Source organism: Phragmites australis, chromosome 2, assembly GCF_958298935.1.
Source record: "Phragmites australis chromosome 2, lpPhrAust1.1, whole genome shotgun sequence".
NCBI classification, from domain to species: Eukaryota; Viridiplantae; Streptophyta; class Magnoliopsida; order Poales; family Poaceae; genus Phragmites; species Phragmites australis.
Genome location: NC_084922.1, coordinates 2733757 through 2752603, shown reverse-complemented (window position 1 = coordinate 2752603; position 18847 = coordinate 2733757). Strand labels below are relative to the sequence as shown.

General features: G+C 43.8%; 2 protein-coding genes across 2 annotated transcripts; both read right to left on the bottom strand.

Annotated features, from left to right (window-relative positions):
• Nucleotides 1-6713: 6713 nt before the first annotated feature.
• On the bottom strand, nucleotides 6714-7416 carry LOC133909760 (rapid alkalinization factor-like). Its single transcript, XM_062352316.1, has one exon. It carries the CDS (start codon nucleotides 7314-7316, stop codon nucleotides 6912-6914), a length of 405 nt encoding a protein of 134 aa, XP_062208300.1. The 5' UTR covers nucleotides 7317-7416; the 3' UTR covers nucleotides 6714-6911.
• Nucleotides 7417-16225: 8809 nt separating this feature from the next.
• On the bottom strand, nucleotides 16226-17094 carry LOC133909759 (flowering-promoting factor 1-like protein 1). Its single transcript, XM_062352315.1, has one exon. The coding sequence runs from the start codon at nucleotides 16943-16945 to the stop codon at nucleotides 16622-16624; it is 324 nt and encodes a 107-aa protein (XP_062208299.1). The 5' UTR covers nucleotides 16946-17094; the 3' UTR covers nucleotides 16226-16621.
• Nucleotides 17095-18847: the final 1753 nt, after the last annotated feature.

Here is an 18847-nt window from a genome sequence, read left to right as displayed (position 1 = left end):
CACCCCACGAGGAAAGCTCAGCACGCTATCTGAAGACTCGTGCATGCCTTTGTCTAAAAAACTCGCGCTAAAGAGCCTTGTGTTAAGACCAATAATTGCGGGACACAGACGGTTATTAGAATGAACCGTCTATATGTCACCTTCATGAAGATGATCTTTAAATATATATATATATATATATATATATAAATTATCATTTTCATCCGTCTGTGTCTACCAGTGAGATATAGATGGATTTTAGAAGAAACCATATGCGACAATGTTATAGACAGGTATTCCAAAAATCCATCTGTGCCTATCATAGAGACACAAACAGATTAAAAAAAGTCGTATGTGCCTCTTGGCACACTCAGATAGTAGTCATATTACAAATATGTCTACTTTAGCAACCATCTATAGCTATTTTGGTAGTGGATCCTAAAAATCGTGTATGACTTCGTTTTCGCTGCTTCTATGGTAGTAACAGTTTCTTATGAAAATTATACTATTTCTTATGAAGATTTTTCGTTCCAAAACTTTGAAATTAGAGTGACTATGAATAGCCACACTCTTACCGTGCTAGTACTTTGTACTACCTTCATTCTGAAATAGGTATTATCTTAAAATACGTGCAGTCAAACTTTAAAAAATTTAACTACTAATATAAATAACACTATTAGAATTTGGCACATAAAAATGATAGTAATAAATTTATCATAAAACTACTTTAACATCATCTAATTTTTATTAAGAGATAGTTATAAAAATAATTATTAAATGTGCTGGTTAAAGACTAAAATAGAATAGAGGTAGTAGGAGTACTGCTACTAATAGATAGCTAGCAGGCAGCGGTACTCTCTATGTCGTTTCGGGTGTTCGCCACTCAGGTATTTGTGTGCTTCGTATGCGACTCCAGTTCCCAATCCAGCGCTTTGCTTTGGTTGCGAATTCAATGCGACAGCTAGCATCAGTCGTTAGAACGGCAGATGTCGTGCCGCTATCACGATTGGTTAGCCGTTAGCTCCATGAGACCATGACCCCGCTAAGCCAAAGCTTCCTAGCTAGGCAGCTCGGCAGTTCTTTGGAACTTCAGTTGCCTACAGGCCACCGTGCCACGACATCACGACCGCGCCCAGGTCGCCGGCCATGCCGCCCTTAGTGGCCGTGAACGCCGCGGCCGGCGTGTTGAGCGCAGCGATGGACAGGGCCAGGAGGAGGAGGACAACGGCGACATGGTGCAGCTGCGCCATGACTTTGCCGGAGCCGAAGAACGAAGGCTATCTAGCGTGTGATCGATGGACCAAGAAATGGTGGCGTTTGCAAGCGAGGGGAGGGGTGGGGCGCCTTATATAGTTATATGGCAATGGCGCGACGGCAGTAGTTTTTTTTTTAAAGGAGGGAAACCCTCGGTTTTCCATAACAAAACCGTTTGATTCTACAGGATCCAGATTACATAAACTTAATAAATATTTGAACTAGAATACTGCTGAGCTCTGAGCCACTCGTACAGCACAAGGCTACATCTAAAATCATCTTCAACCATATTCTCTTCGTTTCGTTTTCTTCCCGTTTCTTTTTTTTATTCTCATTTCCTTTATTTTCTCTCATCTTTAACAGCTTTCCTTTGAGAAAAATCGCGAAATGAAAGGAGAGAGAATCTCATTCTGAAGGGAATGAACTTGAGAATCCTTTCGTGACGAAAACCATGAAAAAAAACTGTTAGAGCGCTGAAGAAAACGAGAATCCCTTTACAATTAAATTTTCGTCCTTGAAGAAAAACCGTTGACCATGACCTCTACTGCCAAAATGAAACGATTGTTCTTCCAGCACAAACCGTAAAACACTTTGGTTTCCTTCTATGAATACTGGCGGGACGGCAGTAGGTGTGGCGAGGAGATTGTCCAAAGTAGAAAAAGAAAAAGAAAAAAAGAAAGGCAAATAGAATTTTCTTTGATGTCCAAGTCGAAACGAGAAACAAAATGTGAATTGATTGTTTATGCATTTTTTTACTTAAGCAAAAATACTATGATTTGGTGTCTTCGCACTAATGTCTCTACTCCAGTTACAATTTGTTGCAGCTTAATGTTGTGGTGCTGAGGAATGGACTGCTCGGATACGTCAGAAATATCAGAATCTTTGTTATGCAAATATATCGTCACCACTATAGAAAAGAACATTTTTGGCTCTCTTTAACTGCCGGTTCATTAGCTAAACTGACAGATCTAATCGTGAGCCGGTAGTGTTACTTCACTGCCAGTTAACAAACTCGCCGACAGAGAATAAATTGAGTCAAAACGAACTGATAGTGATAATACTTATCCATGCCGACTCTATTTCAAACTAGCAGTGATAATGTTTATCATTGTCAGTTCATATTCTCATTGACGGAGCAATAATTGAGCGAAGACGAACCGACGCTGTTAATTATTATCTTTGTCGATTCGTATTCTAAACCGGTAGTGATAATTATTCTATAAATAGAGCATGTCTCCCTACGCCACCCCATCTCACTTCGCTTTCAATCTCCAGAAGCCGATCCTGAGGGGTAGTGGCGGTCAAAGTGGTGTGGTGGTCACCGACGCCACTGCGGCTGCCTTTACCCCTTGTGCTCGACTTCCAAGTAGCCACCTTGCCGTCTCCGAGTCAACTCGCGGCCGCCCTTATTTCCCCCCGAGCCCATCGCTGTCTTCGGCATCTCCACGTCAACTTGCGGCAGCCCTCGTTTCCCCTCAAGCCCCCAACTCGCTCCCGCCCTCATTTCCCCTTAGCTCATCGCCGACGTCGCTGTCTTCGAGCCCATCACGCCGACCACATCGTTTCCTGAGCCCATCGGCTCATCTCTCGAGCCAATAGCCCCATCTCCTCTTCTCCCTCATCTCCCATCTCCACAGCTAAATGAGTGGTTAAGTTTGAGCATTAAAGATTGTGGTAATAGGCAGATCCAAATGAATGGCAAAAAATACATTCACTTCAACAAGATGATTGTGTTTTTGCTATTCGTTTCGACTTACTATTGTCACTATGAATGTAGATTTAGATATTGCCATTCATTCAAGCTAAATTGTGGCAACAGACATATCTAAATGAGTGGTAGAAAATATATTTTCTTCAAGATGACTGTGTTTTCGTCATTTATTTAGATGTACTATCGTCATTCGAATAACGTAATATGTAAAACGGATATTTCACTATTCATATAGATATAAAATACTCTACCTCGAACATTTCAGCATAGAGTCTCTATCTCAAGTTTGATCTCAAACTTAAGAAAGACTCCTATGCTTAAGAGTTCACGGTAGAGCATTTTTGCACATGTGGATAAATTATCACTACCATTTTAGCCTTGAAGCAGCAGCGATAGTTGGATTATTATTGCCAATTTAAGACTAGACTTAGCAGTGATTGTTGGATTATCACTATCGATTTAAGGCTTTAACCGATAGTAATACTTAATATCACTGGCGGTTCGTAAACCATAATTATCACTACCACTAATTCATTGCTACTTTTGAACTGGCAGTGATGATGTTTTCTGTAGTAGTGCATGGACCTTAAATTACCCATAACATTATTTAGCATTGGAACTTTAATACTTCCTCTAATTCCAATATAAATCCATTTAACCTTCCTTTCAATTTAACAAATATAAGTCCATCAACAACTCCACAACCTCACACGTAGTACTATTTTGTTGTTCTTTTTGCCGACTCACCCGAGCCTCATTGTTGCACCTTTATATACATTAGGCAGCTTTGGTGCTTTATTTTCACTTAGAACACATTTCGTCCAACCCCCAACCTTTATAAATTTGAAATACGCTACATGTGATTTTTGCGCTTTGGTGCTTACTTTGAGGGTCTAATACCGCATATCACTGACATGTATTTTGACACTATAGAATTTTGCTAATAGTAGGAGAACAAATCCTAAGAAAATAATGTGTTACCTTCGTGTTGCCTCACTCTCACACCAACGGGAGTCAACGGTTTTCTCTCTCACTATCACTGGCCACCCAGTCTACCAACATTGAGTCCACGCACGAGACGACTTGTCTCTCCTCGATCCAATATATCTAATGCTTCCCATACAATATATGAGAGTCTCATACCACCTCTCCCTCTTCTTCTTCATTTCCTTCTTCTTCCTTGGTGACTCGGTGAGGGAGAGCGAGGGTGTGTGGTAGCATGGGAAGCCGAGGAACTAGGCGGCCCATGGCAGCGAGCCATACAATGGAGCAGGGAGTAATGAGGTGCTTTCGGGTGGTATTTTGCAGCTCTACTTTTTTGTGGTGGTAGTTTGCAATTCCATGACCATTGCAATAGTATTTTTGCAATATGTCTTTTGATTTATTACTATCATTTATGATTTGAAGCATAACTTAAGTAGTTATATATCTGTCTCTTAGTAAATAAGAAGGGTATTCATACGGTCATTTGCTCTTATTTATGCCATTTAAGTTCCTATTTACATTGACTCCACACAAGATGAAAAATGACAACCCAATCATTGCTAGGGATGGCAATGGGTCTGAACCTGTCAGGCAGTGTCACCTCGTACCCTTACCCATGTAAAAAAGCATGTCCGTTACAATACCCATACATATCCACGGGTACAATATTTTCTTGTACCTGTACCTGTGTGGGTAACGGGTACCTGACGAGTTACCCACACTCGTACTGTGGGGGAGGCCGGGTCTCCAGGATAGTTGGTGAGGCAACAGCGGCCGAGATCTGGATCGGGAGAGGCAGAGAGCACATAGCAGGGCAGCTAGCGATGGCGATCGGGATCTGGCAAGACTTGGGAGAGGCGATGACAGCTTGTGTTGTTTTGTAGTTGCTTGGACCTGGAGGTGGTCGGATCCAGGATGATCTGGCAGCAACGACAACCAGAAACGAGAGGGGATCGGCACCCTAGAGAGGAACATCAGCAGCTGTGAGCGGAACGACAAGCCAGTGACGGCCAGAATCTAGCAACTCGGTGATGGCGGCCGCTAGACGAATTAGGGTAATGGCCGAACAGGAGTCGGGAGCGACCGAGCGGGTAGCGGGTAGGTCATGGTGCTATAGGTTTCATTTGCGTGGGTGGGTGTCGGTGACGTGGGAACCAGGGGTCCCCGAGTCCCGAGGCCAGGACAGCAGAGTGCCACATGGCACCCTCCCTCGGCGATTATCTCCCCAAGGTCCGAGAAGATCAAGTTCTGGGAGATGGTGCTCGGGGCCATGAACAGTGGTCCCCGAGCACCCGAGTTCTCCAATGACCCAAGAAGACCAAGTTCCGGAAGAAGGTGCTCGGGACCATGAACAGTGGTCCCCGAGCACCCGAGTTCCCCGATGACAAGAGAAGTTAGTTCCGGGAGGGGGTGCTTGGGGCCATGAATAGTGGTCCTCGAGCACCCGAGTTCCCCGAGGACCCGAGCAGTCAAGTTCCGGGAGAGGGTGCTCGGGGCCGTGAACAGTGGTCCCTGAGTTCCCCGAGGACCAAGAGAGGGCATATCCGGGAGAGAGTGCTCGGGGCTGTGAACAGTAGTCCCCGAGTACTCACAGTTCCCTGAGGGCCCGAGAAGTCCTTCGTCGATGGTCCCCACAAGGGCTCGGCGGTGAGGTGTCAGTTGGTGAGAGGCCTGATGCTGCATTTAAGAGGGCGCATGGCCTGTCACTTCCAACCACTCTCCCCACGCCTGCTGTCAGTCCCTGCCACGGTCTGGCAGGGAGGTGTGGGGACATTTAATGCGTGGGTCCCATCGCGCGTCATCCGGTGCGCCTCGGGATAACGTCACAGGGCTCGAGGCATAACGCCTATCGCCCTGCTATGTCAGGCTCACTCTGACCGGGCGGGCATGCGGGGCTGCTCGGTGGCTGCCCGGCGGGCCCTCCCCGCTACACCCGCTGAAAAGCGGAATGATAACGACGAAGACCGAACGGGGGCGCGTTTTCAACCCTTCCTGTCACCTCAAGCAGCAGCCCATGATAGTTGCTTTTCATTTATGGCACCTTGGAACTTGCGACATCCTTTCTGGGCACGCCACCCGCCCCGACGGGTATACAAGAGGGGCGGGCTCCCCGGAGAACAGAAGAGAGTTTTGAGGACACATAGGACGGAGACTTAGATCGACCGAAGACACAAGAACACGTTGGACGAACTCCGGATGACGACGACGGAAGAAGCTCGAAGCTCTAGATTTAAACAAACATCCTTGTAACACAACAGATCCTCAGAGAGACACTCCCTGAGCATTTATAGCATACACATAGGAGTATAGTATTACGCTCAGTGCAGTCTGAACCTGTCTAAAAATCTCCGGAGTATTTACTTCCTCCCACATCTGATCATCCCCTCCACCTGCATCTCATTTACTCCAATTTATTTCACGTACAAGGCGGACTCAGAATCATCACTCGGCCGAATCTCAAAGGGATCCCTCCGGATCCCCGCTTAAGAAGTTCACCCTCCGACAGTGGGCTATTTGGTCTATTGGCTACATGGGCTGGATGTACTTAGGGACCCATGAGTAAACGAGTTCGGTACTACGAGAACAAACCTGAACCCGCTCTACCCGGTGGTTGGGTTTTTTCCCGTTAACAAATCCATGGGTAAGATAAATGCCACATACCTAGCCACTAATAGAGTAATTACCTATTAGGTAGCGGGTAATGGGTACCATTAGCATCCCTGTCTATAGCTTAATTTATGAAATACACTGCAAATTCATTAGCTGTAAAACCGAGACACAAGAATTAATCAAGCTTAATTTACTTCATTTTACTTTCACCCTGCAGGAAGCTAGAACAGAACAGACACATATCCACTGCACAATCGGTCATCCACGCCTCAGCTGGACAACACCACACTCTTATTTAAACATCACCATCAAGCAGCAATCAACGATTAACCTTAATCCTGCCGCAATTAACTGGAGCGAGCGATCCAGGCGGCTAGCCCCTGCACTGGGTGATCTGGCTGCAGCCGCGGGTGTAGGGGTTGGCCTCGGCGCCGGGCTGGCAGTTGTAGTAGGAGGCCCCGCGCTGCGAGCACGGCACGCTGTTCCGCCGCAGCGCGTCGTAGCCGATGTACCCGGACCCGCCCTGCAGCACCCGACGCTTGCCGGTGACCATGGCCGCGACGTCGTCCCCGCCCTCCGCGTCCACGTCGAAGTACTCCATGCACTCGCCCACCGTGCCACGGCACGCCCGCCCGCCGCGCCGCATCACGACCGCGCCCAGCTGGCCCAGGTCGCTAGCGCCCTTCACGCCCGTGGACGCCGACGCCGGCGCGGCGAGCGCGGCGACGGACACGGCCAGGAGGACAAGAAGGACGGCGGCGCGGAACGGATGAGCCATGGTGTCGCCGGAGCCGATGAAGACAAGCCTACGCCCAGCTGGTTTGCGATCGATGAAGGAGCAAGAAACTGTAGCGTCTGGTGTGGGGGAGCGAGGGGGTGGGGGAGCGGTTATATGGCAATGGCGGGAAGGCAGTAGGTGAGAGTCGCGTCGATCCTGCGCTGTGGGGCGTGAGAGCGGCCTCTGCTGGCCTCGATCAACGTCTCGTGCGCGACGAGACCCGATCATTGGCTCATTGCGCTCGCCCAGGGCCTACATGAGAAAATGGAGGCCCGAAATTCAAAATTAGACCTAATATATAAGACAAAATTTGACATATATTTTCTTCCATATACATTTGACATTTCATCAGTCTCAATAAATAATATCTCAGAAAAAACTTTACCATCATCACTCTTGTACGTCTTTTTATGTGTGATATTAATAAAGAAAAAGTGATTGAACAAAGTTGTTGATAGCCAAAAAAATCGATTAAGTTCGAAATCTAAACAAGTCTTCTAGATTATTGTGCGATTATTACACAATAAAAATAATTTGAGATGATTGCTACAAGCATCGTGTAGAAGGTTGCTGTATCGGTTCTATTTCAACATATATGCAACAGAGTAGTATTAAGTACAACAATGTACCAGCAGATTGCATGTGTTGCTAAACTTGTTTTCTTACATTAAAGAAGACTTATTTTGTTGAATCATTAATTTCATAGACGATATATCTACATAATTAAACTTATTTAATAAGATCGGATCATTTGAGGCTACATAATTAAACTTGTTTAATAAGATCGCATCATTTGAGGCAGTACGTCATCTGATCCGCTGATATGTGTCCCCGGTGTGGCTAGAGGAGCCAGAACTAGCATGTTCCAACTGCTCTGCTCTACTCTATGCCCATGATCGGGCGTTGGGAGCGGGGCACATGGATTCCTTCCGATCGTTGATTCGCGTGCCTCCTTCCTCCAGTACACGCACGAATATACTACTGCCATCAATGTCTCGGTAGAGTACAATGGGGTGATCTTGAAGGTGGCAGCGATGGAGGCAGCTGGGTGTGCATCGGATCACGAGCGGGCCAGGTGCTCGGGAAAGGGGAAATTATCCGGTAGCGAACGAGAGAAGCGAGCTGCACTCAGGGGCGCCGTAGCTCACGTGCATGGGTGGGCACGTCGGCAAGTTATGAAGATTTTGCGTTCCGTTGTTTGGCCGAAACAACGGATGCACAGCCGCGGACAATTACATTGTTTAATTTCTTATGAAGATTTTGCGTTCCAAAACTTAGAAATTGGAGTGACTATGAATAGCCGCACTATGACCGTGCTAGTACTATGTAGGAGTACTAGCTAGCTAGCAGGCAGCAGTACTCTGTATTCCGTTTGGGGTGTTCGCCACTCAGGTACTTGTGTGCTTCGTACGCGATTCCAGTTCCCAATCCAAAGCTTCGCTTTGGTTGCGAATTCAATGCAACAGCTAGCATCAGTCGTTAGAGTAGCAGATTAACATGTTGTCACGTACATGCTCGATCAATCACAAATCAACACTGAGTACGAGAGGCTAAGTAGCAAATCCACACCGGATACACAATAATTTGGAATATAAATTGGAGAAAAAGGAAACAAAGACTAGGGATAAGCAACTAGACTGGGAAGAAGTAAGGAATTGAGACTAGAGAATCAGAGTTTGAGAGAGAGGAAGCATTTACCATGACCCCGCTCAGCCAAAGCTTCCTAGCCAGGCAGCTAGGCAGACGGCAGGGGTCCTTTGGGACTTCAGTTGCCTACAGGCTACAGTCCTGTACGCACGCATGGTCCAATCTTCGAACACCAGCAACGGTTTTAGTTAGTTTGTACATCCACAAAATAAATCCATTACTAGCAGTTGCATGCCCCGTGCACCAAGCAGTGACGATCCTGATATGCGTGCGTGTAGTAAGCGGACGTCCTGCACACACTTGGAGAAAGTAGTAGCAAACTCTCTATCCAGTATCCAGTTTAGATGATATTCTAGTCTAAAAATAACATCAATTATATGGAGAGCTGTTCACATTTTGTTTGTCTTTACTTCTTTAGGTCTTGCTATTTTATATTGTTTTGTATGACTATATGCATTCTCATTACTCAGGAGCTGAGGATAAACTTATTTGCGATTATATTATTTTAATGTAATGATGAGAATTAATAAAATTTATATTTTAAGAAAAAGAAAGTAAGCGGACGCCGGGGTGGTTGCACCAGCAGCAGGCACGGGCGCGGATCATTTCAACGCGATGCGATGCATGGAGCCTGGCTGGTTGGTGCGTGCTGGCCGGTCGATCGATGCCGAGCGACTGCTAATCGGCCGGCCGGTAGATGGGCTTCCCGCCGCGCGCGCGTCCGGGGTCGGAACGCGTCAAACGTATCCTTCGTGCGTGATGTGTGCATGCGCGCGGGGCAGGCAGGCGTCCAAGTCGCCGCCCGTCAGCCTCTCTTTCCAGACGCACGCACGCACGCAGGTTCCACGACGCAGCCGCGAGAGGCCGAACGCGTCCAAGCTAGCTAGGCGTCGTCAGCCCGGGCGCGTGCCTGATCAGGTCAACCCAGGAACCGGTTCACGAGCCACGTCGGCGTGGCACGCGCATGCATACTTCTGGCTCGCGTGCACCAAGATTTTGGACTTCTTTTCCCAAAATTCCAACAGGCTAGCTGCTGCAGTTTCGATCCCCTTGGACGACGTTGGCTGTGTTTCTTGTCACAGTTGGAAGAAGTTGCTGTCATGTTAATTAGTACTATATTTATACCCAGTGGTTCAATTATATTTCTGCATCCATGAGAGACACCGTACCTGACCGATTCTGGTCAGTTGCGGTTTCTTCCTGTGATATATAACCTATTCTGCATGTTCGAGTAGTCCACGCGTGTTGCAATGTGCATATATATGCATGCGACCCTAGTTGGTGTATCGTAGTTTGTACTTTATAGTAGTGAGAATATCCAAAAGCAGTTGGTCGAGGAGACCTAGCCGTCCGTCCATTTCCGTTAGATCGAGCTGCTCCATCCGTCAGGGGACAGCAGCATCTGCGAGCCATTCACACGTCGCAGTCGAAGCCCCTGAGCTAGGCCCCTATCTTCTCTGTAGCTGACCCGATCGATCGACATGAGGCATCAGTGGTCGTTTTGGTGCATGTCTGGTTCAACTCTTTTTTGGCTTGCTATAATTTACTCAGGTATTTTAGCCACCTTCGAAGGGACTAGGGTTCCGGAGCCTCGCACTGTTATATATATAATGTATTTTTTATGGACAGTTAATTTAAAAAATTATATGTGAAAATACATTTTCACATAGATTTCTTAAGCTAATCGTACGTAGAAATTATTTCTACAGACAGTTGGTTTAAGAAACCAGTCAAACATTTGTAGAAATAATTTTTACAGACGGTTGACTCAATGAACCACATGTGAAAATCGTTTTAAATATGGCGGTTTCTTAAGCCAATCGTCTGTAGAAATAATTTTCACAGGCAGTTGACTCAATTAACCGTCTGTGAAAATAGTTTTAAATATTTTTTTTTAATTTTTTGGTAAAATTATTCTATATGCATATATTTACTACATCCTTAATACAATCTCGTATATTAATTAAAGCATTTTAGTACCCCATACAAGCCCTCAGTATTAAGTTACATAACATGTATGTCATATTGAAAAAGAAAATTGCATGACATGAAAATCGCACTGAAAATTAAGTTACCTAACATGGCACTATTTACTTTGAACTGTTTTTCTTATTCTATCAAGGTGAATGTAGGACATCACACATCTATCGAATGTTGTTTCTACAAATTTGATCTTATCTGATCTCTCAAAGGTGGCACATCGTCGAATTGACTGTATTCTTCCTCATCCTCCACATTGTCAACTCCGGCAATTCTTTGTTTTCCGTCAACAACTATGTGCTTCTTTTCATTCGCGGGGTCGTTTATAAAGAAAATCTGTGCAATGTGATTAATGAGTACCCGTGGGTCATCTTTGTGACCTACAATGTTGAGGTCGACAGTTGTGAACCCGTAGTTATCCACCACCACGCCATTAGGGTGTTTGATCCATTTGCACCAAAAGACGGAGATCTGCAGATTCACTCCATAGTCGAGTTCTCATATTTCATCTATGAACTCATAGTAGGTGATATTTTCCTCCCCTTCTGTGTTATAGGCTTCTATCTGAATGCTGCTGTTTTGGGCTGTGCTTTTCTTGTCCTTTGCTTTTGTATAAAATGTATACCCATTAATGTCATACGCTTGCCATGACATAACTAAATTTGATGGGCCATAAGCAAACATTTTCATACTTTTTTATCTATGGATTCACCATCTGGAAGGTTTTGGTTCTTGAACCATGTGGTGAAGCGACGCTTGTGCTTTTTCAAAATTCAATCACGTGAGCGGCCTTGATTTTCTATGTGAAGCTAATTCAGGTGTTGCTCAACATATGGTGCCACTATCTGGAGCTGCTACAAGATGTTGAAATGTGCTTCTTTCACTGCTTTGTAGTCATGATCGATGAATCTTTTCTTCCCTTTGGTCCCTCTCCCAGACAACCTCCCCTCATATCGAGATATAAGTACACCAATCGGATTAGTGTCTTTTAGGTAATCGATGCAACACTCAACGACTTCCTCGATATTGTAGCCCTCGATCATGGAACCTTCCGGGTGAGCACAATTTCGTACATAGCCCTTGAGAATGCCTATGTACCACTCAAACACATAAATATGATGTAAGAACATATGGCCCAGTGCAATTATCTCATTCACTATATGAACCAAGAGGTGTACCATGACATCGAAAGGATGGAGGGAAGCACATCTCAAGTTGGCATAGAGTCCCTACCAAGTAACTATGTAGAGCACCCGATTTTTTAGCATCGATCACCCTCTGAGCAATTGCGTTAAAGAAGTGATACAACTGTGTGATGACCACCTTTATGTATCCTGGCTTGATACCCCTAATTGTAATAGGAAGCATCTGCACCATCATCACATGATGATCATGAAACTTCATGCCGATTAGCTTCAAATCTTTTATCGAGACTAGTTTCTTGATGTTGGATGAGTAATCAGTCGGGACTCTCACCCCACGTAAGCACTTGCACGATGCCTTTTTATCCTCAAGTGTCAGAGAGTAGCTAGCTGGGGGAAGATAGTGTTTCCCATTTGGTATATCTTCAGGGTGTAGCTCTGGCCTGATTCCAAAATACAACAAGTCCTTACGTGACTTGATTCCATCCTTTGTCTTGCCTGGTATGTTCATTAAGATGCCAAGGATGCTATCCCACACATTCTTCTCAATGTGCATAACATCAATGCTACGGTGAACGCCCAAGTCCTTCCAGTAGAGAAAATACTTAAAGAAAATCGACATCTTCTTCCATAGCATGCCGGTCAGCGTCTCACTTTTCTTCCTCTTTTTACCCTTTGGCGACTTCCCAAAAACAACATTGATGCTCCTAACCATTTCAAACACTAGTGCCCCACTGTGAGGTTTTGGGCTAATACCTTGTTCAATCGTGTTGCCAAAATATTGCTTCATCTTGCGGTATCTATGAGTTTTGAATAAGTATCGTTGGTGTCGCGTGTACACTACCTTCTGTGAGTACAGAAGGTACACATGCGCGGTTTCATCCAAGCACACTACACATCCTTGCTTCTCTTTAATATGTCCCAATAGGGAAAAAAAGGTGGGATAATCATTGATGGTAACAAAAATTATGGCTTTCAACGTAAAGTACTGTCATCAGAACTCATCCCACACCCGGACCCCATCATTCCACAGCTTCGCCATATCTTCCATCAATAGTTTTAGAAATACATCTATATCATTGCTAGATTGTTTCGGTCCTTGGATAAGAATGGACAGCATAAAGTACTTACGCTTCATGCATAGCTATAGAGAAAGTTTGTCGATGGCCAGGATTACTGGCCAAGTGCTATGTGAGGTGCTTATGTCACCGAAAAAAATTCATTCCATCAGTACTCAACGCGAACCTTACATTTCTTGGTTCTTCAACGAAATATGGATACATGACATCGAACTTTCTCCATCGGCTAGCATCAGGGGGTGTCGAAGCTTAGTTTCATTCTTCTTGCGCTTATCGAAATGCAAACGCATCAATTCAGAGTCCGTAGAGTTCGAGTACAAACGCTACAAGCGGGAGATTACTGGCAGGTACCACATCACCATGGCAAGACTTTTTCTCTTCTTCTCCGCATTGAAAGAAGTGTATTTTTCTTCACGACCAGCATTCTCTTATTCTTCTTCGCGTTGGCGGAAGCATCTTCATCCTCACAATCATCATTCCTCTTGTACCGACTTGCATTGGATATTGGGCATCTATCCATGGCTTCGTACTCTTTATGGTTAAGGACACAGTGGTTTGGACACTCGTGCATTTTTTTTTACATCTAATGACAACAGGCAAATAAGCTTCTTCACCTGATAAGTGGTGGTGGGCAAGGGGTTAGCCTTCGGAAGCATGTTTGTCAAGAGACTCAATAGATCCGAGAAACTCTTATCAAACTATCCATTGCTGGCCTTCAACCTTGTTTAAGCACCGAATGTAACACTGTAAACTTCTTATCACAACCCCTCGAGTCCTCATACAAAAGTTCATTTGGTGTCTTCTGTAACGTTTTAAAGTTATCTAAACCTCTCATGTCCCTTAAAACATGCGGTTCTGCATGGCACAATATTTCCTCCAGATTGAAACCAGTATCATCAGCCACAATAACATCAGTGTCGCCGTCGACTCCCTCATCATCACCATCCACTTCATCAGCAGCGATGTCGTCATTTAGTTCGCTTGTACATTGTTCGTCGTGATTGTACCAACATGTGTAATTCTCAACAGAATCTCTTAAGATCAAGTGTGATTTGATTATGCTTGATTTGATCCATAATTTCTGGTTCTTGCAGCGAGAACATGGAAAATATTTTTTCTTTGTCTTCTTAGTCAAAGCATCCTTCTCGCCAACTTCAATAAAAACAGAAAGTCCTTTGATGTATATTTCTCCATGTCTTGCCGTATCGTATATCCATGCTTGATCCATCTTTAACTTCAACCACAAAATTAGATACATAAATTAATTAATTAATAATAAAATCATAATAAATTTTTTAAAAAATATATAGAAAAAATTGGACATATTATGATTATAATATATCTACACAATTGAATCTATATTGATGTAAATTTGTAGCTCAAAACAATATGGATTCATTACTCTCTCTCTCCCTCTACATCTAGATCTAGAACTAGATAAAAAAATCCTCAGTCATGATAAAACCTCCTAGAGGCTTAAAAACATCAAATTGAAGTTACATTTTTGAAATATAATACTAGAATCATGTGAATCTACACAATAGAATCAATATTGACACAAAAATTACCTAATTTAAGGATTCAAATGGCTAGAACTATGAGCACTTTAGAACATATTCAAACCATAAATAAGCCATAAATCTAAATCTATATTTCAAAAAGATACACCCTAGGGATGAGATACTCTTACCTTAGATGTCTTCTCCAAGGAATTCAAAAACAAAACCTTCCCCTTTGTTTTCAAATTTCGCGGCCGCCTCTTGAGCTGCACTGTTCGAACAACAGTGAGCTCAGTCTGAATCGAGCTCCCTAAGGACATGCATTATTTATGGAGATATTTTCACATACGGTTCCTAATATGAACCGCCTGTGAAAAATAGCTATATTTCTACAAGTGATTCATATAAGAAATCGCTTGTTAAAATGGATATTTTTCGAGACGATTTCTTATGTGAACCGCATGTGAAAATAGAGCTATATTCACATACGTTTCCTTATATGAACCGCCTGTGGAAATCAGTTTTCACATGCGGTTCACATTCGCACGGAGCCGCAACCGAATACTCAAATGGTTTATCATATGAACTGCATGTAAAAATAAAACGTGTCTCGAAAAATAGTTTTTTTATAGTAAATTCCTCACCTAAATTTTCTTTTTTTCACCTCTTTATCTTTTCTCCTTTCGACGAGGTTTCTTCTCCATCTCCAGGGAGCTCAGGTTAGAGTTTGAGGGATTGGGATTAGGACCTAGGCTCTGGTGAGCTCCCTGCAATTTTCGGGTTTAGAGAGAGATCATGGGAGGCACGCTGAATAGCCGTGGGGACGAGGCGGCAGAGGACATTCCTACAACACTTACGTGTATTTTCTATGTTTTGCGCGAATCGATGAATCTTTTTTAGTGGAATAAAATTCCATTAAACCAATGACTTAATATCGCTGGCCACCAGGTCCTCCACGCCTGCTGGCGCACCGTCCATTGTAGGTCGGTTTGATGAGGGCACTTACAACTCATTGCTGCTGGAGCGTGTGCTAACTTGTTACATTCTCGAGGACAAAAATTAACCGAGAAACTAATGAAATTGGACCAGATTAAATTCGTGATCTCATATATAACTCTTCCCATTGCCCCGGACTGGGAGCAATTGTGTTCTTACCTCTATTTTGGAGTTTAATTATGATTTTCTCTACTTTTCAGACTTTGTGATTTTGCTCTCGTCTTTTCAATCTAAGGATTTTGTTTACCTCCATTCCGTTAAGTGCTCTTAACGGTGTCAATTCAGCTATAAAAAAACATATATACCATTACAAATTTATATAAATGTACTGTTAAGATCTAAATCATAACACAGTTGTTAGAAAAAACTTATATATATGAGTGGGGAGATGAGTAAATCTTGCTCTTGTACTTGGTGAGATACATGAATTACGATTTGCACTATTACATATAGTTAAGCTAAATCTTTGTATGGGCCTATTCTTGAGCTATCTGGGCTATCCCCGAACACAACATAGCAATTTACATCAGAACCGATGATATTCTTAGTTCTCACACACTCCCAGATTAAGATCACTAGCTCACATGTATATATATATACACCAGAAACCACATGTGACTGATTCAGTCGCACTGCTACCAAATTGAACTCACTAATCACGCATGCATATCCGTGCATGCATGCATGTAACACGCAATTACATCAGAAATTAAGTAAAACATATGTAGTAACCTCACACTCACGACGACTACTGTAGTCACACTAATAGCCACTGCACTCAAAACAACTGAATAAACCAAGCTCGATCGATCGATCGATGATCACCAAGCTGGAACAAGCATCCATGCATGCATGCATGCCCGCAGTCAACGTACGTACTGATAATTAGCTCGATCAGATTGCCATGCACGCACGCATGGATCGATCAGAGAATATAATGAAGAAGGCGATTAGATACTCGATCAGATGTCGACGACCCTGAAGGAATCTCTGTTCTTGACGACGATGTCGTACATGTGGACGGAGGAGAATCTGCTGAAGTCGGTGGGGAGGGAGATGAGGTCCAGGGAACCGCGCTTGTGGAACTGGTACAGCGCCGGGTCCTCGTAGTAGCGCTCCCACCCCAGCGCCCGCAGCTCCGACTCCAGCTCCGCGTACGACCGCACCACCTGCCCGCTCGGCGTGTGCACCAGCGCCTTCCGGCGCCGCACCGCCTCGCCACTGGCCGCCGCGCCGTTCTCCACCAGCCGCACCACGCCGTTCTTGAACACCCACACCCCCGACATGATGATCTCCCCGACGACCTTAATTCTCCGTTGAACAAGCTAGCTAATAGCAAGCTTGAAAGAGAGATAGATGGTATATATGTGTTTGAGAGAGAGAGAGAGAGAGAGAGAGAGAGAGAGAGAGAGAGAGAGAGAGAGAGAGAGAGAGAGAGAGAGAGAGAGAGAGAGAGAGAGAGAGAGAGAGAGAGAGAGAGATGGTTATAGCTTGGGATGGAGGGAGCAAGGGAGAGAGATCAAGGGCTGTATATATAGAACATGAAGCTAGCTAGAAAGGGCCAAAGGGGTTTATATTGATGGTGTGGGGTAGATGAAACATGGATGTTGGAGACAAGACATGCATGCATATGTTATATATGTGAATATATACTACTAATAGCCTCTCGTAGATATCATGATCGATGATGATATAATGGAGGAGGCAAGGGGCAAAAGGTAGGGTAGAGATCAAGAACATCTTGATTTGCAGTGTGGGGTCGCAGTTAGGTTAGGTCAGGCGAAAGATGCTATGGCTGTATATATAGTAAAATGAGAAAGAAAAGAATGAAGATTAAACTAGAGTGCGCGCTGCAAAATATATATATGTATATGTATGTACATGTATATATATATATGTATGTACATGTATATCTGCGAATGTGTTAGTTAAGGATTCTCTCTTCGATCCCCAATGTGCTCGATACGCTACCTGGAATATATTTGCGAAAGGAAGGGAAGAAAACACAGAACTGCACGAATTCTTGAAAAGTGTGTGATAGTGCAGTGCATCCAATATTATCCATACATCTCCAAAAGGAAAGTAATTGGAAGCTACCACTATATACCATGTCCAGACCAAATTAAGGTGACAGATAAGTATGAGATCACTAGATATCACCACGTGTCCATAACGACATGTAAAGAAGAGAGAAAATATCGCTATATTTGCTCCTCTCTTGATGGCGATGTTGGAGTGAAAATGTTTGCTTAATTGCTTAATTGTTCGTGCATCGTCAATAAATAAATTTAACTCCATGTTGCATAGATAAAGTATTCGATCGCTCGATAAGAGAATAAATGTTGTGCATGGAATCCTACCAACCTTTTCTTCGAAAAGAAAACAAAAAAGAGACAAATTCCCAAGAAGGGAATACGATTCATCACTTGCTATAGTTTACCACTTTACTTAGCCATCACACAAGAGAATTTGGGCTGTACGTGCTCACATCCTTGGAACAAAACTTTTTTAGCAAAAAGGGTTAATTCGATCGATCGACATCGCCTTTATCTGGAACAAAACTGATACTCGCTCATTGCCAAGTATATATTTGATGTACGGCAGGAATTTTTCGTTGCTTTTCGCCATTGCCAAGCTTGAAGCATCTTGCAAAGAGAGATTTTGGCTTATCCTAATTTCCTAGTGCCTACGTGATGGCAGATTTGGCTCCGTTAGCTCCTGGTAAACTAGCATGCTGATGGATTGAACAATCGGAGCCAATTTGGTTCATCACGTGAAAAACAGATGAAAGAGATGCGTTCTGGTGACAGAACTTTCTATGATCTTTTATTTATATAGTCTTATGTTAGGATCGGATTTTGTCCCGTCACTAATAACAGATTATCAGTGACGGGTAATAATATAACCTGTCATTTATCACATTGGTGACAATCATAATTACACCCGTCACTTATGAAATGACCATAAGTGACAGATCTTCGTGCACCAGTTATAAGTGATGGGTCTACCTGTAGCAGTTATAAGTGACGAGTCATGTTATGACCTGTCACTTATGATTTAGTATAGGTGATGAGTCTCTCTGAGCCAGCTATAAGTGATAGATAATCTTATGACCACTGATGACTTAGCTTTGCTATAAGAGTTGATCAGCTAATGTGCACACCCAACCATTACAGGAGTCAACAATA